This window comes from Prinia subflava, chromosome 3 (genome assembly GCF_021018805.1).
Source record: "Prinia subflava isolate CZ2003 ecotype Zambia chromosome 3, Cam_Psub_1.2, whole genome shotgun sequence".
Taxonomy (NCBI): Eukaryota; Metazoa; Chordata; class Aves; order Passeriformes; family Cisticolidae; genus Prinia; species Prinia subflava.
In genome coordinates this window covers 32,163,478-32,191,409 of record NC_086249.1, presented here as the reverse complement: position 1 = coordinate 32,191,409, position 27,932 = coordinate 32,163,478, and the positions used below count along the sequence as shown (strand labels likewise).

Below are 27,932 nucleotides of genomic sequence, written 5' to 3'. Positions count from 1 at the left end.
TACAGGCAAATCAAGAGGAAATACAGTAAATTTGCTTTCCAACAACAGAACTAAACTCAACATCAAGAGGGTCAGCAATGGATAAAGGATTCTCCATTCTGCATTTCACATTTCTCACTGCAAGCCAGAATCTTCTCTACTTTGAAGTGGTGTTGGAAAATTCTTGAGTGGGAATGAAAAACAGAAAAAATAAGGGCTGAGGTTTTTGGATGATCAGATTCAGGAAGTATGTCCACTGCACATGTGTGCCCAGACTTCAAAAAGTAATGAAATTATCCCTGAAGGAATGAAAAAAAATTAGCCCAGGATCATGGTTTGGGAGTTTTGAAACACTGTCAACAATATGAATCAGTGGTGTTCCGTTGCATTTAACAAAGGATTAAAGGCAAGCTGTAACTTGGGAGGACAAGAAAAAATTTTACTTAACTAGAAGATTCAGTCCTTAAAAAATCCTTGGAATATTTCAATAAACTTCTGATGGTCTAGGTGGCCGAGTAGAGGAATTTACATTGGACCCATATGTATGATGGCTGCTCAGAACTTCAGTCTTGGTAAACTGAGGGGAAATCTTCAATCACCAAAGGAAGATATTTGATCTTCTACATGTGTTCTGAATTGAGCCCAAACTGCCACACAGTAGACGACAAGAAGTTCACGTGCCATCTTTGTGGTGCAAGTTATTGTTCTTAGGCCTCAGCATCAAGATGCATTTCAGTATTTACAGCAATGCTGGGTTGATATCTCTTGCATTGTTTACAAGATAATAATTTACAGAATTTGAAAAATGGTCCCATGCTGAACACATGCTGAAAGATACAGATGCTGAAGTCAAGAGAAGGCAAATAGATCTTGCCCCAGAGGAGAGAACACAGAGCAGTCCAGCAGGAATGTCTGGGCAGTATAAAACACAAAGAACCTACACCATACTGCTCTTTGTCTTCCTAAAACTCGTTGCATTATTTGTAAAGTAGTATCTGCAACATGCAGACAGAAAACATGAATTATCATGAAAAATTGTGAGTCTGAAACCTCAGATTCTAGTGATCTCATACCACCAGTACTAAAACATTCCTAGAATTTCTCTAAAATTTTAGATGTCTGTTTTCTAACTCAAATGTATTGAAGACAAACAAAATCTGACATCATTTTGACAGGTGCAAAAAAATTGATCACAGAAATAACAGAAGTGATTAGGTAGAAGATACAAGGGTTTGAGGACAGCTCTTTTACTGAATTCAAACCAATAGTTTCAGATTACTTACATCCAAATATTTAAGACCAAGCACAGGATCCTGATAAAGCACTACAGTTCTTTCACAGCACAAGAGCCAGAGGAAAAAGAATAATTTAAAACCAGTCATTAATCACTTGAATTACCTAACATTGATGATGGGTGATTCTCTGTCTCAAGATATCATAAAATTGCTTACCTACTATTTTAAAATCAAGTTTTTATCTTTTCTTTTTCTAAAAGATACAACACTTTTAAGCAAACAAAGCAGGAGGTCAGGCAGCAAAAAGGTTTAGCTTTTTAATGCAAGAAGTCAAACTATATCATATCAGAAAGGTCTCTTTATCTTTAAATCTACAAACCTGGGAACAGGGCTACAGCAGAAATGCAGTCTTTGGAGCTGTTACTTTCTTATAATGAAAAACTTACGAGAAATCATAGCCCAATCTTTTTCAACCTGAATTTATGTCTAAATGCTGGTTCCACTGATATAAATGAGGGATAAAAATCCTACTTAACCTCAGGAGGGCAACATTCCTTATTTCATTGTGGATTATATTCAGTTTTCAAAAGCATGACTCAGAATATTGCACGCACACTATATGTCAATTGGTACTGTCACTAGGTACCAGGGAGAGGGGGTATCATCACCTGAGTGGTACAGCAATTTCTCAAAATTTAATATATCAGCGTGTTCAGCTTGGGATATTGTTTTTCTCTCCCTTGTGCATGCTGGTGCAATATTTGTCTTAACATTTGCAGAGGAGAACTATCCAAAAGTTACATAAACCCAGCAAAAGTCATTTAAGAGTTGGGACTAGAAGCAGGTATACACTGAAAGGGAGAAGGGCACAGCATCCTGCAGTGGTGCAGGCCAAGAAGGAAAATCAGAAGACTGGATAAATCAAAGCTGCCTGCAGCTGTTCTCAAGAATGGGCCAGACAAGTGACCTTGCACAGCTAGTTGCTGGAGGAGGACGAACACCAGCACCACTTGCAGGTCTGTGGCCCAGATCTAATGCTCAGTGTTTTAACAGGTTCCACAAATCAATGCTACTTTTGTAGTGATACCAGCAGCAGTGTTTGGGCTTGTGTTTGATAGGTCTGATCACCTCAAGTGATCCGTTTCACTGGGGATTTTTTGTGTACGTTGTTGAATCACTGCCTGTAGCTCAGGTAGTAAATCTGGACATGGATGCCTGTGCTGCACTTTTTTTCTTGATGTCATGGTGCCTAGGGCGATTTTCTTAGTGACACATGACTCTGTCTGTGTTTTCTAATTCCAGACATATAATGGCTTTGGTCTAATTTTCCTTACATTCTTTTGGCCTTCCATCATGGTTACAGTTGTTTACTTAAGACATATTTTAGCAATTTTGAGATGTTTCTCCATCCTACTCCATGCACCTCTGCTCATTCTTATATCTTATTCACAGATTATAAACTGGGGGATGAGGTCATTGCCCTCACTTGGCTGCCCTCCTATATAGCAGAAATCACAGTGCCTGGAATTAATCCTTGGAGGTATATTTTTATTCAGCTGTTGTTTTCCAAGAAACTGCAGAATCACTTAAAATTTTATCTGTGGCTTGTAGTATAGAACACATGAACACACTTTCCTCTGTTGCCTTTACAGACTTTCTAGAAGTGATCAAGAGACCCCAAGAGTTCCAAAGCATAGCTTGAAACCACTTGACTGGTTTTAGGAAAACATCAAATCTTGCCTTTCAGATTTTCAGTGGTGAAGAACTTTGATACTTCCATAGCTTTCCACAGAGAAAAATGTGCCTTCTCCTTCTAACCTTGATTTGTCTATCTCCAACTTTCACCTTGATATGTCATTGTCCACTAGACAGAATAGCCTTCTAGAATCAATATCCTACCTCCGGGAGGTAGCTGTGAGCCCTCTGATTTTCTCCTTGACAAGCTAAACAGCTTGTGATTTTTTAAGCTTTTCCCTGAGTGGCATGTTTCTCAACCTCCAGCTAACCCTGTGGTTTTCCTCTGTGTTTCTCACTTTATTATGATCCTTTCTAAGACTTTATTCATAGGAACTGAGGCAGCAGTCTAATAATAACAGAAGGCGGCATAATGCCCCTGCTCAAACTGATATTCCCTTCTTTAAATAAATATTCAAGGATCCCAGAGAAAACTCACAGAGTTTTCTTGGGTTTTGCTACTTAATCAACATAGTTCAAATGTTCTGGACAAATAGTGCATTTGTGCTCCATAGACAAACTATATGGCTCTGGAGTATCTCCCAGCTGACAAAAGATAACAGAGATGGCTACAGCCCATTGAATTCCTTGATAAACTGCCCCCATCATTTTTTTCTACATCAGTGCTTTCTAGGATTAAATACTCTGTCCTATAACTATGAATGTATTTGTTCCCTCTAGTCCCTCCATAGTCAGTGGAGAGAAAAGGACCTTCCAAACCACCCCAGCACGACTGCCTAAAACCTCTGGGCTAGAGGGCCCTCTGATGAGAATCCAGTTCCCTGCATGAACAATGAACCTGTATGACTGGCTAACACCAGGCACTTCCAGAGGACAAAAATGAGGTGAACTGGATGCCACAGGCACTGGGCAGTGCTGCCAGTGGCTATTTTAAAGCATAAGCTGTACCAGGGATCAGCTTTACACTTACTTCTAGTATCTAAACATCTGTCTCAGTATATCACCAATGCTATAAATCACCCTCTTGTCACCCAAAGTTTTTTGTCATCTTCAAAAGTCATCAGTAATAGCTGCACTTTTCGCAGGTCATTGTTAGCAATGTAAACCAATGCAGAAATAAAAAATCAGCCTAAGTGGCACTCTTTCAAACTGAATCCATTCAACAATGTCCCCATTTTTCATAAACATTTTTTAGCCTGTCATTTAAGGTGTTTTGAAAACATTTAGTATGCATGGCTTTCATTTCATATGATTCAAATCATGCAGTACCAATTGGTATGTTATGAAAGCCATAACTGGACGCTATTCTGCTTGTCAACCAGATTTCCGAGTTAGCATGATAAGATTTTCCAGGTTGATTGAAAATAATTATATTATTTTCTTTTTAATTTCTATTAATTGAGTTTCATATCAACTGTGAAGAATTTTTTATTAGGATCCCAGTTGAGCTGAAAAATCTATAATCACCTATGTTATCACACTTACACATCAGTGTATCCTTTTGTGCAGCAACCATGACTTGCTATAGGTCTTCCTGTAGAAGCCATCTGATGCTTTAAATTATCCCAAATACTTAGAATGCAGATTAGCCAATGTGCTAGAATGTTTGCCAGAAAGTAAAGACCCAATGACATGCTTATAAAACTGTCTGAGTATAATCCAAACTTCTCTCTCTTTGACAGGAGTTCTATGACACCTTATTATAAAGATACTTTCCAGGGTTTTAGAGGGCCTAGTGGTTTTTAAAGTGAACTAAAATGCTGTGGCAACAGTCATTGGAATGCAGGCCTTTCTTCTAACAGTCTACCAATCCATGCTAGTTTTGCTTCTCTGTCCCCAAATCTTTCTGTACACCTGCACATCAAGCTGGAAAATCTGGGGTTTTTTTGATACTGGGGCTAAAATAAGCATCTGATAATTCATAGAGCTAGGCCTCTGTTTTGGACCCCACAATTTTATTCCGTGTTTTCTGACCTGAGAAAGAGACTTGTCTGTTCTGCTACAGACATTTTTTTTGCTGTAAGAACAAAGAGTGGCACCATGGCATCCCATGCTTTGTACAGGGAGAAACAGAAATGTACCATGAGCATATGATAGGAGTTATACAGGGTTCCTCTTAGTATGTATCAAAACCACTAGTGGTGGAATCCACTTGCCTGTCTCTATCATCATCTAGTTTATGAGGGCTCATGCTGTTTTGCTTGAGAATTCTCTAAGCAACCAGGAATTTCATCTTATGTACCACAACAGTATGTACTCCAGAAAAAAAGAAAAAATGAAAAAGAAAAAAGAAAAAAGAAAAAAAAAAGAGAAAAGAGAGAAGAGAATAGAGAAAAAAGAAAAAAAAAGTGCTGAGGTTCAGTTCTGTGCCCTGGTTGGCTTGAGGAAGTTTAAACTTATAGTCTCTATCAAGCCAGAGAGCATGTCAGCCAAACAGCTGTGGAATGTTTAAGGCAAAAGCCTCTTTTACTCTTCTGTTAAAGCTGGACCTTTACAGCCAGGGAGGCATGGGGCCAGAGAGACTGTCTCTAGATCCAGGTCTTGGGAAGACGTATGAATTTTATATAAGCAAATTTATATGGTTGAATTTGGATAAAGAAAGAGAAACAGCCTTGGAAATTGTGCCATTTCTTGGCTGAATAGTGCAACTGCTCAGATACTGTCAAAACACCTTTTGTCTGACTTTTGGCTGGAAGGTAATCTGTCCTTTCTCTCTCTTTTACCTTAAAATGGTCACTTCCTCAAAGAGAACTAATTAGGGGTTCCAGCATCCTGAATCTAAGAGAGAAGTAGGGCCTGAAGGCACTAAGAAAGGCAAGACTTCATCACCAGTTGTGGTAAAGGTCGGAAGAGAGCTGAGGAGCTGGGATTCTATTGGCATTTTCTGGCAGTTCCTTGTAAAGGTAACTGGAGAGAGGCAGACACTGACTGGATGAACAAAGAATATCTCCCAAGCTCCCCAATACTCATTCACTCTGTGTCCTCTATTTGACTTTCTATTAGGATGATTGAATTGGCCACCTTCCCTCTGTTCACCCAGTTCCCCCCCAAAATGGGCACCTAAAATATAGGCCCATCTGCTCACAAATGAAGCACTGTTGGAGCCTTTCCATTATCGACCACATGGGAGCAGGATTAGGTTCGCTGTCAGTTTTGGGGAACATGAAAGGGATAAAGAAGCATGAATTATGCATAACAGAATTGCACCCTACTGGTTTCTTAAGACATACAAGATGTTTCAGTCCCATTGTCATCCTAGCATGCTCTTGGAGAGAATGCTTCACACAGCCAGAGGCAGTCCTCACAGGGTAGCAGGACTCATCCCAGACTCCTGATACAGCACTATATTGACATTCTTCTGCTAGTGACGTATGTTTCGTGTTGTTAAAGATCTGGCAGCATGTAACAGTGTGGCTAAGACTGCATAAAATGTTGTAAAAAATAAACTGAGTAGGGAAAAATTTATTAGAGAACTGTTAAAACCTGAGTGGGGTTTTGTTTTGTTTCTTTTCCTGCATCTTCCTTTAGATTATTTTCCTTGCGGCTAACGGAAAGAAAAAGAGTATTAAACTAGCAATCTGATCACAACCCTCACATACCTTTGCTTTAGACCTAAACTCTTCCAGGCAGTAATACAATCTTTTAATACCAGACCAAATTTAATGAGGGTCTAAATTAGTAAGAACTAACTTTTAATGAAAGGCTTTGGACAGTGCTTGGCATGATAGAAGAAGCCCATATAATTTGTCCCAGGGACAACGGCAGGTTATTCACCAGTTGTCCCACTAAGCCTCCTCACCCGCCCTGGCACAGCTCGGAGATTTGAGTCATTCGGCCCAACGATGACTTGTACGTGGCCACCGCTGGCCGGCGGGTGACGGCACCCGCGGGTGCGTGGCCCCTGTGCTGGCGAAGAGCCCTTGGCACACGGCTCACGTCCTTCCTACCCACTCGCCGGGCGCCCGGCATTCACTCCGCACGGGGGACAGCCCCCTCCTCGCACCATCCCTCCTGCCGCTGTTCGCCCGGAGTGCAGACGGCGGGGCCGGTAGCTCAGGGAGGGTCCGGGTACCGCTCCCGCCCCCTTCCCCCGGGCCCCTTTTCCTCTCCGGCCCCTGGCGCGGAGAGCGCGGCGCTCCCGGCGCTGCAGCCCCGGCGGCGGCTCCCGCGGCTCCCGCGGCTCCCGCGGCTCCCGCGGCGGGCGGGCGGGGGCGGTGCGGGGCGCGGTGCAGCGCGGCTGCGGCAACCCCCGCCCGCTACCGGGGCACGGCCGAGCCCGACCGGGGCACTGGGCGGCGGTCCCGGCCCGGGCGCTGCGCACCTCTGCCGAGTTTGGCCGGCCCAGAAGGGCAGCCGAGAGTTCGGCATGCAGGAAGTTTTGAGGCAGCTCGGGGAGTAACGCGGCGGCGGTGACCGCTGCTTCTCGTGCTCCGGGGCTTTGCGCTTCTATTTTGCGGGGGAAAAACCGTGCCTTTCCCCTCCTTGACCCCTGCAAACAACTCCCCCCAAAACACAAGCAGCCCGCAACACTCAAAAAGTCCGGTAAGGGGGAAGAGAACACGAGCGAGGGAAGCACCCTCGGCGGGCGAGGAGAGCCCGTTTCTTCGCAGCGACACGGTCCCGCTCGCAGCTGGTCCCAATGCAGCTGCTCATCCTCCTCCTGCTCTACGCCGCCGTCTGTGCGAACTTCTGCAGCCGTCAGGGCACCACCGCCCCTGCCCAGAGCGGATCTATAAAAGCCCTGCGGGCTTCCAACATCAGGCGAGATGGTAAGTGTCTTGCTTTACTTATTCCCAAGGGCTGCTTTTGCGGGGGAAGCCCCCAAGCGCGCCTCGGGGCTGCCGCTCCCTGTCCCGGGAGCGAGCGCAGCGTGCCCAGAGGCCGGGTCGGTCCGGGGGGTCCCGTCCCGGGGGGGTCCCGTCCCGGGGGATCAGCCTGGCCTTGGGGTCAGTCTCCGGGGTCCGGTCCCGGAGCGTGTGGCCAGGTGGCAGGAGGGAGGTGTGGGCTGAGGGGGCGACTCCACCCGGCGGCTGCACCTCCGGGCGGTCCCAAACTTCTCGGGGCAACTTCAGGGAGGTCCCCTGGGAGTCGGCGGCACCCCCAGCGTCCCCTCTGGGCTGCGGGGCCGCTGACAACGCGGAGTGCCCGGTCCCGGCTGCCGGGTCGAGCCCCGCGGGGCGTCCCTCGGCACCGCTGGCCCGTGTGCCGGGGCTGTGCGGTGCTGTGCGGGCGGCGGGGCAGAGCGGGGCCCGCCGAGGCTTTGTGGCGTCTCCGGCCGCACCGGCGCCGCTGCTCTCAGGGGCCGTGGCTGTCGGCGGCGCCGCCGTCGTCCCAGGGCTCCTTGGCGGGAACGGGACCTTCTCCCGGCCCTGCCACAGCCTCGCCGCCTTCGACTCCTGGAAGGGCCGTCGGCGTGCAGCTCGCCGGGCTGGGGGACTTCTCGATCGGAGGGACTGAGCCCAGGGCTTGGTGTTCCCCTGGATCTGCTGGGCACTGCCCCACCTCGTCCCTTGTGATGGCCGGGGATGGTGAGCACCCATCAGGGCGGCAGCGGGCCCCGGACACCGCCCGCCCCGCAGGAAGGGGTTTCAGCCCGGACTCCGGCGCGGTTCCCTGCGGGACCTGCCGGCCGAGGATGTCCTGGACGGCCGAGGTGCTGCCCAGGGCCCGCAGCGCTGCCGTGCGGGACGCAGGGGCCGCGAGGGAACCGTGGTGGTTCGTGTGCCGTGGCCCCGCGGGGAATGAATGGGGAGACCGCATAAAAACAGCGCTGCTGAAATTCACCTCTAGAATCCACGACTTTCAGTGTGGGAAGAGTGATGGGCCTCTGGCCAGCGAGCAGCCTGGTGTGTTCCAGCCTCACGTGGGAGAACTTGCTCTTGCACGTTGCCATGTACCTTCTTAACACGGCGAAATTCAGGATGTTCTCCTTGCAAATGAACAGAGTTAACATCAGTCCTCAAGTTAACATCTTCCAGTTGACAGCATTTATATATTTTATAAACCCTTTTCAAAAACCCAGTCACTTGAGCCATTTCCAAGAATGTATTTGCCAGTGTTTATTTTCCAGTATGTATACAATGCATGTAATGGGTTTACAGTTGATTTAGGAAGATGTTTTTGTTTAAAGTTTGGAGCCATATTGAACTTAGTATTTTTATTTTCCTAGTCACTGAAAGAAGACTTAGAGAAGGTGGAGGATTTTTTCTTAGAATGGAAATGCTGAGCCAGGAAACAGGACAGAATTGCAGTTCTTTCTGATACAGAAGTCAAGTTTAATCTCATTAAAAAAAAAAAAAAAAGTATGTGTTTGTAATAAAAGCACATATTTGTTATTTCTGTTTCATTCTTTAAAATTATTGTGTTTTATCAAGCTTCATGACTTGTTAGCCTACCGTCTTCACAGAAGAACTGAGACCATCTCTGAACTAACCTAGGCAAGCTTCCATCTCACTCAAACTTCAAGCAAGCATTTTCATTGAAAACTTACATACTTAAACATCAAAATGTGTATTACTCTGATTTCTGTATAATCAATGAAGAAATCATTAACCCCTGATATAAATAAAGTTTTCATATTAATGGCAGTATGGTGGGTGTTTTAGTCCTCAGAAGACTTCCTGTAGTGAAATTGCTTGTTGGAGTGATGAAGAGAACAGGCTTCTGAAATGATTACTTCATTGCTGTCTTCCTAGTTGTGCTAATTTCACAATTTGATTAAGCTTTGTACCTTTAAAATTATCTGAGGCAACTTGTAGTGTTGATCTTTGTGGGTACCAGGTGGTCTAATACTGGGGCTGTTGGAAGGTGGCAGATCTATATATAAATACATCGTACCTTTCATCTTTGCTGGACGTGTGCTAGTGAGCCTTGCAGCTTGCAGTGAATGTTCCTATGCTGAAGTCAGAACTTCTGCAATTCTTGAGCGGATCTTATAGACCTACTGAAGAAGTCGCAGACTTTGATGAAGACCACCCTTCAGAGAGCACGCTGCAGCCTTGCTCTCTCGCTGTGCTTGGGAATCCTGTTGCTTTTTCTCTGCAAAAGATCATGTGTTCTGGTGTGGCCAGTGGAGCTGGGTGTGGGGTTGCAACATTTAAAGCTTATCAGCTGCTGATCCCCCTGATTTTACTCAAACTGTTGTTTGAGTTCCTTGACTGAGGGTCTGTATCGGTGCAGCCAAATGTTTTGAGCGGTATTCCAAATGTTGCATGCAAGGGACGAGCTCACAAGCAAATGCTTAGACCACAGTTGGCTGCAGGCCACTAATAGTATTTCTGTCTTTTATAATTCTCAGTGGTGTTTTTGTGTTGTTTGGTCTGAAGCAATGATATGGAACAGCATGAAAGACGTGTGAGTTGTGTTGCTGAGTCAGACAGTATTTTTTGCTTTGTAAATATTTACAGACATGACCATACAGAATGGGATCTGCGAGCACATGATACATTAGGGTAAATGTGTTACAACAGTCTCTCAAAACACACAGCAAAGATAAAAAATAGTTTATTATTGTATTCTGGGTTGATGATCATGATTACTAGGTTGTGAAATGAAAAGAGATACTGAAGAGGAAACAATCCCATTCAGCTTCAAAAAAAAAACAACTTGGGAAGTCCAAGACCATCTGCATATTTTATTAAAAAAAAATAAATCCTTTGAGTTTCAGTTTTCTGTTGCTTCCAAGCAGGATAAACTAGTGATACTGCATACACAAAGTTTAATATGGAGGCTTGGTCTTGCTTCCGGCCAAAAAAAACCTTTGCAGTGTGCATGATTCAATATTGCCTTTCTTCTTTCAGACTAAAAGAAGTTGGCCTATTTGTAATTGGTCTCTACTTAGACTGAAGTTGATCTGATAAGAAATCTATAGATGAGAGCAGCACATTCAAAAAATTGCCATTTAATGACTACCAAACCTAACCAGACTGTACTTTCTGCTGAAGATATTAAGAATATAAATAACTTGCTTACAAGACATCCTCTTGTCCTAGTTGAAGGACAGTCATTGATGACTCAGCAGTCCAGTGTAGCACTAATCAATTTTTTAAAGTGTCCTGGAGGTGCCAGCGACATTTATAGCACAAGTACTGGTATTCATTTAGAGTGTTTATTAATGCTATTAAGTTAAGTACTTTGAAGTTCATCAGAATAACAGAGAGGTCTTCAAGATGCTTCCATTGTCCTATTTTGATTCATTTTCCCAGTTTGCAGTATGTAGGTAATACTGCCTAATTACAAGGAGTCTAATATTTTGTTTCTCCTGTTTTGGTTGCTTATGTATACTTGGAGATGAAAAGTAGAAGAAAAAAGGTGCTAAATAATAGTATTTACTATATAATGTCTAACTGAAACATCACGTGCTTTTTCTTATCAGTTCTTGGACAAACATCTGCTTAGTCTAGGAAAGTATGCCTAGTCTGTATCTTCAGACTAAGCATCACCATACATATTTTAAACTTCAAACTCCAGAGTTTAAAGAAAAGACAGAACTGAACAGACAGCACAGTGGCAGGTCATTTCAGTATGTAAACAACTGAAAGCCATGGAATCAATGTCTTCTGATGTGGATTTGAAACCATCACATCAGATGACTCAAGATAAGATTCCGTGCTCTTGTGGTTTTCATTATGAATCCAAAAAAAAAAAAAGGACTTTTCAAACTTTGCTTTGCTTGTACACCATCAAAATACAAAGAAAAAAACTGTAATTTTTAATTCTGGGGAACTGCCAATAGCTTTTGGTTCTTTAAGGGCCAGATGAAATGGACGTGTGCCATTAACTCTACCCTTTTTCTCCTGTATTGGCTGATGCCTAATCACCGGGAAAAGTATATGGTGGTTTGGGCAGTATTCTCTCACCAAATAAATGTTAAGTGTCTGCTCTTGGGAGAAGACTGTGTTGTTTTCTGTTTTTTGGTTGTTTGTTTGTTTTTTTTAAAGAGGATAGGTTTAGATTAAATGCTTTCAGGTCCCTTCCAACCCAAGACATTCTATGATTCTATGATTTGATGGTATTAGCAGAAGTTCTTTACTGTGGATGGGGTGAGGCAGTGGCAGAGGTTACCCAGAGAGGTCTGTTCAAGGGGTTTCATCAAGCTGATCTAGTGCAAAGTGTCCCTGCTCGTGGCAGGTGGATTGGAACCAGTTGACCGTCAAGGTTCCTTTCAACCCAAACCATTCCATCATTCTATGATTTTGTGTTTCCATGATTCCATGAAATGTCTCTGGTATCACTAGCGCTATAGACCATCACTTTTGGAATGCACATATTGAATTCTTTTATAATAGGCTTGTATACATTTTTTAGAGAACTCTGGTAACATAAAATTGTGTCAACCATAAAATGGACAAAATAAATTGGTTTTTATAGGCTTTATTTCCCTGTTTTCTAGATTTTGTATAGAAATGTGTATTTCAGACTTCATCAGTTTTAGAAAAAGCATTACTAATTTCTCTGCAGTAATGCATCTTGGTCTACAATTATCTGACTTTGGTGATGTCTCTTATCTGTATAATTAACAGTTTGGACTGAAATACCAAAGGATATTGCATGAGAATTCCAACCCTGACTCAGCAGCAAGCTGCATAGAGGAATTCTCTAAAGGAACTTGAAATATGTTTTATCAGGCAGATGTATATCATGGTGAAAGTCACTATGAATTCTTCAGACAGTATCTTGAAATTTCCTGGGTTTTGTTTGGGGCTTTTAAAAGTATTACTATGAAACTGAATTAGGCCAGCTAATTCTTACAGGGCTGGAAGAGAAAACTTAAGAGTTGTATTGCTTTGATTTGTAGAAACTGAACAGTGCTAAAAATCTAAAATAACATTGGGCGGCTTTTTCCACTGTTGTGCCACGGAGATGTTGTGTTTCATAAAACATCTAGGAAGAGGCATAAATAGAAAATGCACAGGGGATCATTAGTGCGGTAATATTCATAATGTGATTACCTCTGACCATCTTCATAATTCCGTTAAAGTCAAGGGGTTCAAGTCGTACAGGACAATGTAATAAGAAAGCTCGAACAGCTTATATATAAATGAGGTGAGTAAAAACAACTGTATTTTTTAATGAACCAAGTGTACCAAGTACTTGCAAAATTAGGAATCATAGAATTGTTTAGGTCGGAAAAGACTTCTAGGATCATCAAGCCCATCTGTTTACTCAGCACTCATACAATTGGCCTTGGGCCTTTGATCCTGTCCAGATCCCTCTGCAGAGCCTTCCTGCCCCGCAGCAAACCAGCACTCCTGCCCAGCTTGGTTTATCTGCAGGCTTGTGAGAGTGCACTCGCTCCTCTCATCCAGGGCATTAATAAAGGTATTGAACAGGACTGGCCCAAATACAGAGCTCTGTTAACTGACTTGTGAGCAGCCACCAGCTGGATGTGGTGCATTCAGCACCACTCTCTGGACTTGGACAACTGGGCAGTCTTTTGTACAGGAAATAGTGCATGTCTCCAAGGTATGAGCATTTGTTTCTGCAGGATAATTCTGTGGGATGCGGTGTCAGAAGCTTTACTGAAGTGTTTTGAGACTGGCTGAGATGGAGTTAATTTTGCCCACATCAGCCCTCACAGTGCTGTGGTTTGCACTGGTAGTTAGAAAGGTGTTGATGACACAGCTGAGCAGTGCTGGCACAGCATCAGGCCTGTCTCTCTATCTTTCTGACCCTATCAAGTGGCTGGGAGTGGGAAAGGTCCAGGGAGGGGACACAACCAGGCCTAAATTAACCAAAGGTGTATTCCATACCATATGACATCAGCTCAGATATAAACGCTGAGGGAGAGAGCCAGACGGGGGGCATTTGTTATTTTACAATGTTTGCCTTTTTGCTTTTTGTTTGCTTTAGTAAAGTTCCTTACCTAAAGCTACAAGTTGTTTTCCAACTTATTTTCCCTCCCTTATCCCACTGAGAAGGGGAGTGGTAGAGAGACCCGATGGGCAGTTGGTGTCTAGCCAAGGTAAACCCACTACATAAAGTCCAGGCAGACAACATCCACAGCCTTTTCCTCATCCACTGAGTGGGTCACCTGGTCACATGCATGTTCTGTGTGATGACACTGGTGATGAGCTGTGCCATGACTTTCCCCTGCACTGAGGTCAGGCTGACAGGCCTGTGTTTCCCTGTATCCTCCTTCTGGCCATTCTTGTAGACGGGTGTCACATTTGTTGACCTCCAGTTAACTAGACCTTCCAGATCTGCTAGCACTCTTGGTAGATAGTGGAATGTGGCTGGGTGAGCACTTGTGCCAGCTCTCAGGACCCTTGGGTGGTTCCCATCTGTCCACATAGACTTGTGTCTTGTGGTGTAGCAAGTCACTGACCATTTTCTTTCAGATTGTGGGGGCTTCATGCTGCTCCCTGTCCCTCTCTTCCAGCACAGAAGGCTGAATACTCAACGCAAACTGCTCTTACTATCAAAGACTGAGGGAGAGAAGGCAGACGTAACTTTGGCTTTTCTACAGTCTTTGTTGCTATGTTTTTGTCAGTTGTATTTAGTCTATCAAAATAAAAAAACCCCTATATATTGCGTAGGCATTAGTCCTTTGTGCATGCATTTGAAAAATAATTATCTTTAGAATATTGTCTAAAATAGCAAAATAGATATTCACCTATCATAGAATCACAAAGTGTGTTTAGTTGGAAGGGACCAAGAATGATCATTGAGTCCAGCTCTTAGCCCTGCACAGGACATCCTCAAAAATCACACCGTGTGCCTGAGAGCATTGTCCAAACGATTGTACAGAATACATAAATTAAGGACAGAAGCACAAGGAGGAGAGATTAAGTACACTTGATGTAGTTAGTTCCAAATCAGCATGAAAATCATTAAAATGTTGTACCTGGGAGTTTGTTTTAGAGTACAACCCACCCCCCCCAACTCTCCCCCCCAGGTTTAATATCATTTTTCAATGTCTAGTTGAACAGTGAAGTATTAGATCAGTATTTGAACCTAACTGTTCAAGGTAGTTAAGGGTCTTTACATGATGTCGGTAGCTATGTAATTTATGGAATTCAGGTTGAAAGCAATTATGTTTAATAATGTCTGTCAGATTTTCAGGTTGCTTCTGGATGCTCTGAAAGTAATTTTCACATTATTAAAATTTTTATTAATTGAAAAGAAACTTACTAGAAAAAGGATTATCAAGGCAGAAATTTCTTGAACAAAGTAATATACAAATTCACTACAATATATTTGTCACTCCTTCTTTAGACTGTGTGTAACAATTACATAAAATGAACATAACTACAAAATGGATATTATTTATACAGCAAGAAACTCCTTTGGGGAGTTCACCTTCTGTAAATTAGAAGGCTAGGGAATGGCTTTTATTTCATACTTTTAAGATACTATTTGTACAAAAGATGGAGCAGGAGTTTCTGTGTTTTATACTCATCTTTTCCTATGGATAGTCTAGCTAATATTAAAATATATCTGCAGCAAATGACAGACTGATCTGTTTAAAAACAAAATATCTTACAAGATTGGCACTGAACACAGGGTAGGCATCTGCATGTGATACCAGAGTCCCAAAGGCCTCAAAATACCATCTCCTTGTCGTCTCCAGAGCAGTAATTGTGGTTTCTTGAGGTCACTTCCAACCTCAACCATTCCACAATGGCTTTTACTACAGCTGAGAGAGGAGTGGCAATGGGTGGAACACACTCGTTCCAAGAAGTAGTGCTCACCTTTCCTATCTCTTGCATCCTGCTCTTCCTCTTTCCCAATCTCCCCTTTCTCCATGTGCAGCAGTAGCAGGAACATGGAGTCCGGTTCTCTACATCTGGGGGCCCAGCTGTGTCCCTTTTCCTTGCCCTCCTCCTCCATTCCTTGTGTAGCTGCACTCAGTTTTGCTTACCCAGCTGAGAAACCTTGGGTTAACTCTCAAAATTTATGATCCCAACTGCAGAAAAGGGTCGCCCTGGCTTGCTCTGGCATTTGTGCACCTGCAGGGATTTGAGGGTGCTAAAAGAGTCCTAAGAAATACCATGAAGGTTCTGTGTTGGCATTCTCTGTAGTAAGAACTTGCCCACTAGTGCAGGGAAATTTAGTAGTAATCTTTTAGTCAGTTGGTTCAAGATGTATTCAAGAATTGCCTCCAAAATTCTGCTATTGTATTTATGAGGTTGATTACATTATACCAAATTTTGGATAAAAGAGAGCACTTATATCACTGCTTCTGGTGAGGTTCTCTTGGCTAAAACACTGGATTGCGTAGAGTTGTTTGGCAGCTTGTTTCAAATCAGTCTCCTGTTTACAAAGCTAAGGAAGTGTCCTGTTTACAGTGTGAAACTGGAGATACTTTCTTTTGGGAGTTTGGGTTTGGCTCTAATATTTTTGGTAGTGAATAAATCCTACATGATTTCGGGCTTCCTATTGTACTTGATTAATGTTCAGTTTCATGTTTCCTTTCTCATCTGTATCCCACGCTGTGAAGGCAAACATCCCATGTTTCTGCTTTGTTAATTAGAGCTCTGAATATTTGGAGATGGTGCTGGAGGACACACTTTTACCTTCTGTTCAGACTTCCTGCCAATGTATTTTAGCCCTGCTGTGCCTTGGGACTTGATGATGTTGAGACTCTGTAAAACTATTTATCAAGCACTAGGTCCATGAAAGACTTGAAAAATAGCCGTCTTGACTTTTGCTGCACTAAAATCAATGACAAAACTTCCATCAGCACTTCTTGTGGCAAGGCCTGGCACACAGTTCACATGAATGAATATACGGTAGAATAAAATGCTCAGGAATTCAGTGAAGAGTTTGTAATAGAATCAAACTTGTAGAAATGTTTAGTTTGATAAAGACCCTATGATTGAGTCCACATAGCAGCACCAAGCCCACCACTAAACCATATCCCTTAGTGTTACATCTACACATCTCTTAAATACCTCTGGGTGTAGTGACTCAAATGCTTCCCTGGGTAGCCTGTTCTGGTGTTTGACAACCCCTACAGTGAAGAAATCTTTCCTAATATCAAATCAAAATCTCAGTTGGTGTTGCTTAATGACACTTGCTCTTGTCCTATTGCTTGTTACTTGGGAGATCAAGCCTCACCTGGCTACACTCTCCTTTCAGGGAGTTGTAGAGAGTGGTAAGGTCCCCCTGAACTTCCTCTTCTCCAGGCTGAGCATCCCCAGTTCCCTTGGCCACTCCTTGTCAGACTTGTGCTCCAGATGCTTCCTGAGCTTTGTTTCTCTTTGGATGTGCCTCAGCACTTCATTTTGTTTCTTGTAGTGAGGGGCTTGTCTACAGTACTCAAAGTTAGGATGTTCAGTTAGTGTCCATACACTGAGACAAACCAAACAAATCCTTTGCACTGGTACAGATGGAGGGGTAGCTGATGTCTTTACAGATTGTGTAGCAAAAATACAGAACAAAGTCTCGTATTCAAATATACAGTTTCTTTTTCTCCTGTACTGACTACCTTATGTGTCACCCACAGGATATCCTACAAATGACTTCAGCTGCAGTACATTTCTAAAGAAGACCATAAGGAAACCCGTCAGTACTTTTCAGTGTCTTGCATTGTTTCTGTTTGTTTTTTAAAGAAGCTCCAAATGTAATATGCGGGGGTTTCTGTTATTGTTTCTTTTTGGATCAGTTGCAAAAGATTTTTCTCAGAGTTGAATGTATTTCTAATCTGATATGACTCACAAAAGAAGTGGATTGAGGATGAAGCAGAGATCCAGACTGGTTTGAGAGAAGGAATAAAAATAGATACATAGAATGTTGATCATCAGAAGTACTGTGGGATCTAGAAACCCTTATTGTACTATTCTGCCCTTAATTTTTCAGCCAATTTTCTTGAAATAAAATACCTTTGTTTTAACAAACCAGTGGCAGTAATGTTGAGTGAGAACAGCAAGTAGGTGGTGATAATGCCTTGAGATTCTTTGTGGAGATGGACCAACACAGCTTCCTAATCGTTATACCACAGCAGGGATAATCACTGATAGGGGTGATTTCACTCACACATCCAGATGTCAGGAAAAGGGTTTAAGACCTCCTTGCAGAAGCCTACAGAGAATTTGCTGGTTTGAAATTGATAGAAAGCCCCAAAGTTATGGCACTGTTTCCCTTTGTGGGTCAGGTTGTAAGCCTGTTTCCTTGCTCCATTTGCCATGCTCGCATTGCTTTGTTAGGTTTCTGAATGTTTGGCAGTCTGCACAGGGGGATGTGGGTTTGCTTCCTTGCTGTCCATAAGGTGTGACCTGGGGTTCCCAAACCCCCAGCTATGCATGTATCACTGCTACTCTAGAAAGATGTCTTCGAAATTGTGAAAAGGGAAAAGGATTCCTCATTTTTTTCAGCCTCCTAATGGAAGAAAACTGTTCTGTACCTGAATATGCTTGGTTTTATTGTTGTTTGGAATTAATACTTGTCACCCAGGAGAACTTATGGACATGATATGCATTTCTCACCAGTTCCTATCATTTATAAGACCCTAGAATATTAAACTCTTAAGCAAAATATAAATATCTTGCATCATATATAATAGTGATCTGGCTGCTCCTAGTATGTGTGTGGTCTGCTGTTACATAATTAGCATGTGCAGACATTTGAACCTCCAGAGTCAGTTCTCTGGGAGTGCACACCCTGTTTACAATATACTCAGGGTGTCTTGAGTGGCACCTCTGAGAAAAGGCTGCAGTGACAACCCCATCTTTGCAGAACCCGTGAGTAATGTTACGGTGTCTTGAGGCTGTTCTTGGACTTGCATGGCAAAGCCCCATCTCCATACATACAGCCTGCCTCATGCAGACTTCAAGAAATGAGTAATTCTTTTGGCCACATAGAAGCAAGCATCACTCCAGAAGTAAACTTGTGTGCACCACAGAGGAACCTCATGCTGTACTCTAGCATGCATCTGAGGACTGGTCCTACACCTGTGTTGTTCCCACACTGGCAAACAAAGGAGGGTGAGAAGTGGATCAGTATGGCTGTTCAGCCTGCCTCCTAACCAGTCACAACACACACAGTAAGCCTTTCCTGGGCAGTGTTCATGCATTTGACAATGTCTTCCTGCAGGCAATATCTCTCTGTGTATATACCTTTAGTTTCACTGTAAGGGTTGAGCCCTGGCAGCTTGCAGGGGCAGAAGTGGCACCCACAGCTACTGTTGCATGTGGGCAAATACCGGAGATCTGTATAGGGTGCAGCATCCTTAAAATGCTGTGGGGCCTTGCTGTCTGTGCTGTCCTACCTCCTATCTGCTTTCCTGCTGAGAGCCGCCACTGTTTTTGCGGACTGAGAGCGACGTGACATACTGAGGTAAAATAACAGGGCACGTGAATAGCCAGTTTTGGGGAACAAAGAATTACACAAGATGACTATGTGATGTCCAGTATAAAAATCAAATATCTTGGTTCTCACATGCTTGCCTGAATATGACTTCAGTGGCACGGGAGTTAAATAGAAGTCTCTTCTCCAAAGAAACCCTGGAACAAAACAGGGAAAGTTATTATTCTGGTTTTGTTACTTTGCACTTTTGTTCCCTGGGTTTGGTTTCATCTAGTGCATAAGGATATAGAGGAAGGTCATGAAGAAGAAATCATAATGACTTGATATGTCAGTTCAGTTTATTTTTTTGAAGAATGACTTTAAAGGCTTTTTTATCAATGTGTGCAGGATATTTTTCAAGGCTTGCAGGAGCCCCTTTTTATTTTTGTACAGCGATTTTTTTCTCAGGATTTGTCTGCAATGATTGTGCCATTTCCTGATTCTCCTGCTATCTTTTGTGCCATCCCCAACCCTTGCAGGACCTAAAGTTAAACTTTGTCAAGCATATTGCTTTTAAAGCTTACCGTAGGCAAGGAGAAAAAAAGTGTCCCCTGTTTTTCTTATCAGAAGTGAGACAGAATGTATTTCTATATATTTTTACAGTGAAGTGATTGCAAATTTAAGTACATGTCATCACAGTTTTGACAAAGAATTGCTACTGCATCAGTTTCAAAAAGGTATTTGAAGGTATCTTCAAAGGTATTCGGCCAAATCAGAACAAAAATACTGTGAGCTGCCTTGTTTCTTTCTAGGGAGGTACCCAGCCTAGTCACCTCATGCAACTGCTGCTTCCCTTTTGTTTCCAAAGGTAGAGAGAAGCATTTCCTTCAGTTACTTATTATAAATCAGCATTGTAGATTTTTTAATTCTTATTTTGCATTTACTGTGGCTAAAGCAAAGCCTGTTCTCAAGAGACAAACCACTGTGAATTCCACAGTTTTACCATTATGTTGCTGACTTGATGTTCTTGCCAGTTAAAAATTGTTTAAAATTGCCAGATAAGATGGAGGATCTGATGCCAGCAGATGAAGCCAGGCAGTTTTCTAAATTGGTATTGACAGAGGTTCCTGTGCGTGCAGCAGCAGCTGGCAGAGCTTCTCGCAGAGCCTGGTGAAAGAGCTGACTCGAGGAAACCCAGGGAGCTCCCACTGCAGGCTTGGCTGAACCTCTGTCAGAGAGCCACGTAAGACATGCAAGGTACCCAGTGCTTGCTTATGATGGACACTAACAAAGAGTTCTTACCCACAATGGTTGTTGAATAATTTCACATGGAGTGTCCAATTTTTCCTACACATATGCACAGCATTTCTGTTAAAAAGCTGGTAAATTTTGACTTTCTGATGCTGACATCTGAGGCTCAGAAAAAGAAAATTGAGAATACACTGGCAAACCTCAAAGCTGAAGATTTCTAGAAGCTGTCAAATCCCTACATTTACTGTATTCAAAACAAAGCACTGCTCTCACAAACTTTTCACTAAATATATGCTTTTAAAATAAAGCAAAGGAAAGCAGTCAGAAAGAAAGAAAAAATCAGAGACATTTTCATTTTGGTTTTTGCCAGCACATTAAAAAAAAAAAAAAAGGAACTGTCACTGAAGATCACTGAACATGTGGGTTTAACCTGAAACATACTTTTTTAAAAAAGAATTTCAAAATCACATTTGTAGCAAAGTTGAATTGACTATGCAGCCTTGTTAAATGTTGAAAATAAAGAAAACAGATGAACTAAAAATGTTGAAGTTTTTTTGTTGTTGTGGCAGCGGTTTTTATGTTTTGGGGTTTTTTGTTAGATGCATTCTAGGGCCAGACACAGCAGGAGTAAAGGGTGAAATCATGCATGTTCAGCCAGGTGCATCACCAACCATGCACTGAGTCTCACAGGGAAGATGAAGGAGCTGCAGCCCTGCATCACTTTCTGAAATAATCTTCCCCTTGGTGTACCAACACAGTGCAATAGAAGGGAGGTATTGTAAATAACTGGTAAGGCAGAGAGCCTGGAAGGAGTTGGATGGTGTGCTAAGACTCCTCTTACCACCTGCTGAAGTAACTGCTCTGGATGGGGCTCCCTCCTGCCTCCCGCTGTGTCTGTAGAACTGAAGCCACAGCTGAGCCCTGTGTCAGCAAGCAAGCTGATATACTGCCAGATTTGACTTTTCACTGTTCCTCCATGTGGTACTGCAGCTCTTGCTAAGAAAGAGATGTCCCTGATCATTGCAGGCTGGTTGGACTAGATGACCTTCAGACGTCGCTTCCAACCAATTTATGGTTATAGGACTCTATGAGAAAAAAATTATGTGTTCACTCTGTGTATTGCTCACTGAGCTGTGCAGGAGAGACAGTCCATCTGTGCCTCATGTGAGGTATATGAATATCCTGTGCATTTGTTTGTCAGTGCATGCCATTTTTACTTCCTGTGGAAAATGGACACTAGGTGTAGATCCTATCTTCACCTCGTTCCCATGACTCGGAATAATGCAATTTTAAACACTGTGCAGTTGTGTTTAGTTTGTAAAAAAATAATTTACTGTAATTGTGACCTTATTAATGTAGTGTGATTTCAGCTGCTACTCACCACTTCATAATGAATGGTAAATAAAATGCTAATCTCTTTTACAGTTTTTGTGTTGCAAATGTCCAGGTACTTGGATAAGTTAATTAGCACTAATTTACCCAGTACACTGATTAGTTTCTCAAATTTATAAAGTTTTAGACATCTTTGCTGAAAGTAGTCAAACTGTAACGAAGTTACAGCCACTGTGGCTTGATGTCTGTCTTTTCAATATTAACTGGTATCTCTGCATTCATACTCTGTGAATCCATATTTGACTTTTAGCAGAGAAGAGAAGGAATAGTGTATAAAACAATCATGGCTTTTCTCCCTTGTGGTTGACAGAAGAGAAAGGAATATTACAGAGAACATGAGAGGGAACATCTTCATGTGTGCTCCCCTCTAGATCTGGTGTGTGAATGCTGTCCTATATGCAGAGAAACATTTGACTGAGGAATACAGTATCTAGCATTGTGTCTCATAAATCCATCAGGATCACTCAGTCAATACCGGGGCAGCAGCTGATTCTGTCTAATTTTAAGTATGTAAATGATGAGTTACTCTTTTATGATCTGTGTTATCCTTTTGTGATTACTCTCTCTGTCCTTATGATTATTCTGGTAACTTCTAAACTGAAAAATGAATACCTCAGACAGCTCCTCATATAGAAATCCTCTGCTGCAACATGTTTCAGGCTTGTGCTGGGGGTGTTAAGTGGAAGTCTTAGCGATTTTCTGGAGTTCTCTGGTTTCTAGCGCTCTCAAGGATCTAGTTTTAAGACCTTAACCATATTCTGCCATCTTCTCCCCATCCTGTTTGTCTAAGAGAGGCGGCTCCTGTGCCTGTGTGCGTAGCAGCTAGTCTGTCTGTGGAAAGGTAATCAAACAGTGTGCAGTCTTGCTTGATTCTAGTGCAAATATCTGTTTCCATAGAGCATTGCAAAGATAAGGTGCAGTCTGTATGCTGTAACATTTGCGAATTTTCCGTTGGCTCTTCCTGCCGGAACAACTTCACAATAATCCTTTTCTGTTTGCCTCCGTTTTGTAAAGAATTCCTGCTATGGACCGAGCGACATTGTCAGCCAGTGAGAAAGTTTATATGTCACATATAGTTAGGATTTGTCTTGAATAAGTGCAGAGTTTTATAGATACATTTCATTTCACAATCCCTGGTAGTATGCATGGTCTTAAGTTGATGCTGATCTCTCAGTGGCTGGGACCTAACTATGAATTCAGGTGACAAAATGGTACATTTTTGTTAACAGACCCTACAACCTTCTATTTAAAATCTGTGCAGGACTTTACATTGTTCTGATAGACTGAAAAGCAGGTCTTGCTTTTTTTGCTTCTACAGTTTTGGAGTTATCTGGACATAAAACTTTAATACTACAGTCCTAAATGTGTTGTTCTTAGGTATAGTATTGGTTTATATTTCAATGAAAATCTTTATAATCTTACGTTGTTTTGAAGAATTGATATCATATGGTCTTGATTAAATTAGTAGCTTTTTGAAGGTCTGTTTACTTTTTCTGTATTGTTTACATCTGTTGCACTACAAACTGAATGCTGGTGGTGCTGCTACACTCTGGAGACTATTCTGCACAAATCTCCATAAAATCTGCAAACTTTTCTTTGATATTATATATAAATATATTTTTCTTTAACCTGGGGCTCAATTGTGTAATAAAAACATTCTTAATAAAAAATGCATGCTGTCTAGTTTGAAAAAGAAACTCATTTGAAATCATGGCAGCTTATTTGAAGATGTGAGCAAAATGTAATACTTTGCAATATGTAAGACACATTATTGGATAAGTGCAAAATACTTTCATTGAAATCTGTCAAATTCTACTTGAAATATTGCTGGTTTTGTAATTATGTATGGAATTGAAGAGCTATTTTTGTCTGTTGAGGTCAGCTCTAGTTTTGCAACCTTATCACATTGGGATGCAGTTCATTAAATACCACTATGGACCACATTTACAGTAGATTGAACAACGGTTTTTGCATTTCTTTTTTTTTTTTTTTTTTCAAAATCTGCAGTCATCAATTGCTAGGGTACAGAAATTTTGCTTTCATTATTCTTGTTTTCAATTTACCTGACAGTTGTAGAGTGAATATTCATTTTTCATTTTGTTCAGTTCACTCAAAATTGAGAAGTCAGTTTGGGCTTATGAAAGTCCCCAAACCAAACAGATCACAAACAGAACAACTGGTTTTCTCTTTCAGTCCATAAATAAAAACAAATGTATGAAGTCAGCACTGCAGAGAAAAACATCCGAAATAAAAATAGGAACACACCTGCACAGATGCTTTCAAAAAGATTTAAAATTTAATTTTATTTTGGGGCCCATGAATCATTTCAGAAATATGGCTGCTATTCAGTGAATAGGAGCAGTGAAAGTTGATTAATAGGCAAATTTTCTTTGTTTACCAAGTCAAACATGTTATGGTACTTCTTTTTCTGATATTTTCAACACAATTAGGTTGGTTTTTTTAACTAAGAACTATTTAAAGTGCTGGGATATACACATTTTAATTGAATTCTGATTTCTGTCTAAATGGAGCTTAATGCAAACCATAGTCAAAACAACTTTATTATGAATATATTCTTTGACATCTTAAATAGCATAAAATTCAGGCTGCACAGCATATGTATGATGATAAAAAATAGCTTTAAATATTATTGAACATAGCTCATCTTCTTAGGGAGCAGAACTACTTGATCTTGTGCTAAGTTATATTTAATTACAGACAGGGTGTTCTTAATGGTGATGTCTTTAAATATTCTTTTAAAACAATCTCAAAGAGTAAAAATGGAAAGCTCAGAATAAAATTAAGATATAAAGCTAGGTATCCTACCAGTACCTTTAGAACTGAGCTGAAATCTCAGATGATTCAATCCATCTGCCTAGCTCCACGATAGATCAGAAAATATGTCCTGAAGTCAGTCACTTTATCTCAGGTCCTGACTGCAGGCCTTTAAAAAGTGTGTATTTGTGTGTACAGCTGTCTGCATCTGTGTGTTGGTTTGCCTTGTGCTTAAGGGATTCATACACATTTACATTTAGATTCAGTCTGCCTTACCTTTTAAATTAGGCTGAAATGCAGCTGGTAGAGAAAAGAAAGTTCATTTTAAAAAAACTTGGTGGTTTAAAAACTGGGGCATCTTGCTAAAGTTTCCCTTATAATTGAGGGGGAAGAGAAGGACACCTGCAGAGAACTGCTCATCCCATTTGTTTTAGATGTCCGCCTTCAGGTGGGATGAATTACCTTCTGCAGGCATCTTCTTTTTGCACTCAGAGCAAGCCTAGGGCAAGTAGGTCACCAGCACAGCAAGCTCACAAAAGTACCTAAAAATATTTCCGTTTTTATTACTGTCTGAGAAATGTGGTTTGGATCTTCTAGATCTCTTCAAAATGCTGCATCTTCAGGATAAGATTAAAGATTTCTTTAGAGTGATGAGCAATGGCAATATAGTAGTTATTTTGACTAGCAAGTCGTAACCATTCATTACTCTGTGAAATGTGAGCTTCAAGAATAAACGTTCACTACCACTGCTTCTGGGATAAAATGTGGAGGGTTGACACTACTGGTGGAGTAAGAGAAGATTTAGGATTAGATTCCGCTTCCCTTTTTTTTTTTTTTTTTTTTTTCCCCAGGAGCTCAGGCAGTTATTAAATAGACTTAGGCCAGCATATACTTGACAAGATCTTATGTTAGCAATTTTTTATATGTACAGAGGTCAACTGAGATTAATATGTCTCACCCCTGCCAGCTGGTTTAGACCTCATGATGGCATTAGTGTTTGACTCATGGAGAATGAACTTATCACAGGTTTCTGTCAGGGTCTAAAATCACTGCTTGTAAGGAAGCAGCTCTTGGTAACACCTGGTTGAAGGTACATAGCCACAAAAATTGAGCCAGGGGTTGCTCGGAGTTGCAAGTACTGAAGGGAGAAGGGATTAATTGAATACTGCAAAGAACATCAGAAATCTCGTTGTGGTAACATCCGTAGGAATTTACTTTGGGTGTGGGCTGGTTGCATGAACACGTAAGTGCAAACATGTTTTTACATTATTTGAGCCCACATGCAGTTTGCCCTTCTTGATCAGAAGATATGAAAGCAAAGAAAAAATAAATAATCCCAAATATATTTAGAATTTGTTTTAGCATTTTCTTGCTTAAAATATCTAAATCCAGATATAAAATGTCTATATCTTACTGTGCTAAGGCTTAAACTTTACTTAATACATTTCATTCAAATCAAATGTAATTCCTCATACAGTAGAGGTCTTGCAACCTTAAGGCTTTGTACCTCACTGGTAGGCTGCCTCACAGAGTCCATGTGTTTGGACAATACTCTCAGGCACATGCTGTGACTCTTGGGGATGATCCTGTGCAGGGCTGGGAGTTGGACTCCTTTATCCTGGTAGGACCCTTCTAACTCAGTTTATTCTGTGATTCTGTGTATGTGATCTGCATTCTAAAGCTTTCCCAGTGTTAAGGCATACCATAATGTTCTCCCCCTGGATTGACTGCTGAACAGTGAGAATGAGGCTCTTCCCAGCTCCCTGGGAGACATGAATACAGTCTCTCTTCTCTCTGTTTTCATGCTAGTCTTCAGAAAGCTTACAGAACTGAAATACCTTTGAGGCTTTATCCTCAATTTAGCCAACAGGTTCAACAGTTATTAGGGAAACTCACAAGTGGGAATATAGGCATGGAGCAAATCCACACTGGTGATGTTATTGAGTGTCTATGGATTAAAAATAGATTTTGTGTATACCTAGAAGTCCATTTATGGAAACATTACAACATGAAATCAGGCCTCAGTGCTGCCTAAGCTCTCATCTCACAGGAGTGTGGAATAAACTAGCAGTGACTTCAGTGGGAATAGAGTATTCAGAAATCCCCATCCAGTCATATTTTTATTTTGCAGAGAGCTATGAGTATTTCAGATACTACAATTTAAACACATAAAGGAATAAAGTGAGTCATAGAAGGTAGGGAATTTCTCTTGTTTTTCAAGAAGAGAAAATTAATGTCTCTTTAAAATGGTAATAGTCAAAAGAAATTAATGAAAGCAGGAGTCTGGAGAGATTCGGCTCCATTAAGAATGAACATAAGGTTGTATATCTAAACTTGCCAGTAAAGGTAGTTAATGTATAATTCCAATCTAAAGTAGAACATATACATAACATTATAAATGACAGTTTGCATGGGAGATGTAGTAGAGAGGTAGATCACATTTTGGGTATTAGACTGAGATTTATATTCTGTTAGTAAGACCATGAGTCTGTAAGGTTTGTTTAGCATTGTGCAATGCCTCTGAAACCAAAATAATTGCAGCTAGAAACGGAGTATTTTCTGACCATCCAAATACTATTTCTGGTTCACACACACTGAATTTACAACACAACTAAAACTTCATAACTCAGCATGCCCCATTTTTTTCTTTTCAAGCAAAGACCCAGCCGGTTCTTACCCAGCCATTTACATTATTTTCTTTCAATTACTTATATTAAAAAACTATTTGCAACTTGGATGTTTATCTCCACAAATAATTTGTAGTTTAAATGGTATAACTATTAACTAGTTGACTTCTCAAGTTAAGCTTCAGAAGCTGATGTACAGAAACATTCAGTGGAGACTTTGTTGCTTTTTTGTCTTATTGCTGTGAGGCATCTTTGGTCAAATGAACTGCACCACAGATATATATATATATATATATGTATAAAATAGTAATAAAAGAGTACAAATGCAGAAGTGAGAGGATGTATAAATGGCACAATACAGAAGAGCTAAAATGGGATTCTTTCTTTGACTCTCTTTGGGAATATGATGGAACCCAGTTTAAAGGAAAAACCATAATTCTGTGGAGGTCTCATAAGGATTTATTTACTCAATAAATTCACTTGCAAAAGTTCATGTGGAAGAAGGCTTGATTCAGAATATTTCTAAAGGGTATTTGATTGCATCTAATGTGAGACAAATGGTTTAATATATTTTGAGCAATGCTAAGACACTTCTGGACTTGACCATATGCCCTGGAAGATAATGGCATTTCTATCTTTGTTTCCAAAGTGCAGTACTGGACCCTAGATGAAATTGAACAGAGACTGTTATTAAATTAACCAAATGTTTATAGGGCTAGGAATGTAAATAGAATTAAATAAATAATACTAA

General features: G+C 41.3%; 1 protein-coding gene across 4 annotated transcripts in view; it reads left to right on the top strand.

The window, feature by feature from the left end:
* Positions 1-7,543: 7,543 nt before the first annotated feature.
* The window catches only part of PDGFD (platelet derived growth factor D), a 140,975-nt gene continuing 120,586 nt past the window's right edge, over positions 7,544-27,932 (top strand). For 2 of the 4 annotated variants that reach the window (XM_063394570.1, XM_063394568.1), the window contains exon 1: positions 7,544-7,678. In XM_063394570.1, the coding sequence (XP_063250640.1) occupies positions 7,549-7,678 (130 nt within the window). In that variant the 5' untranslated portion in view covers positions 7,544-7,548. The remainder of the gene's footprint in view (positions 7,679-27,932) is intronic. The other 2 variants (XM_063394569.1, XM_063394567.1) reach the window with 1 other exon arrangement.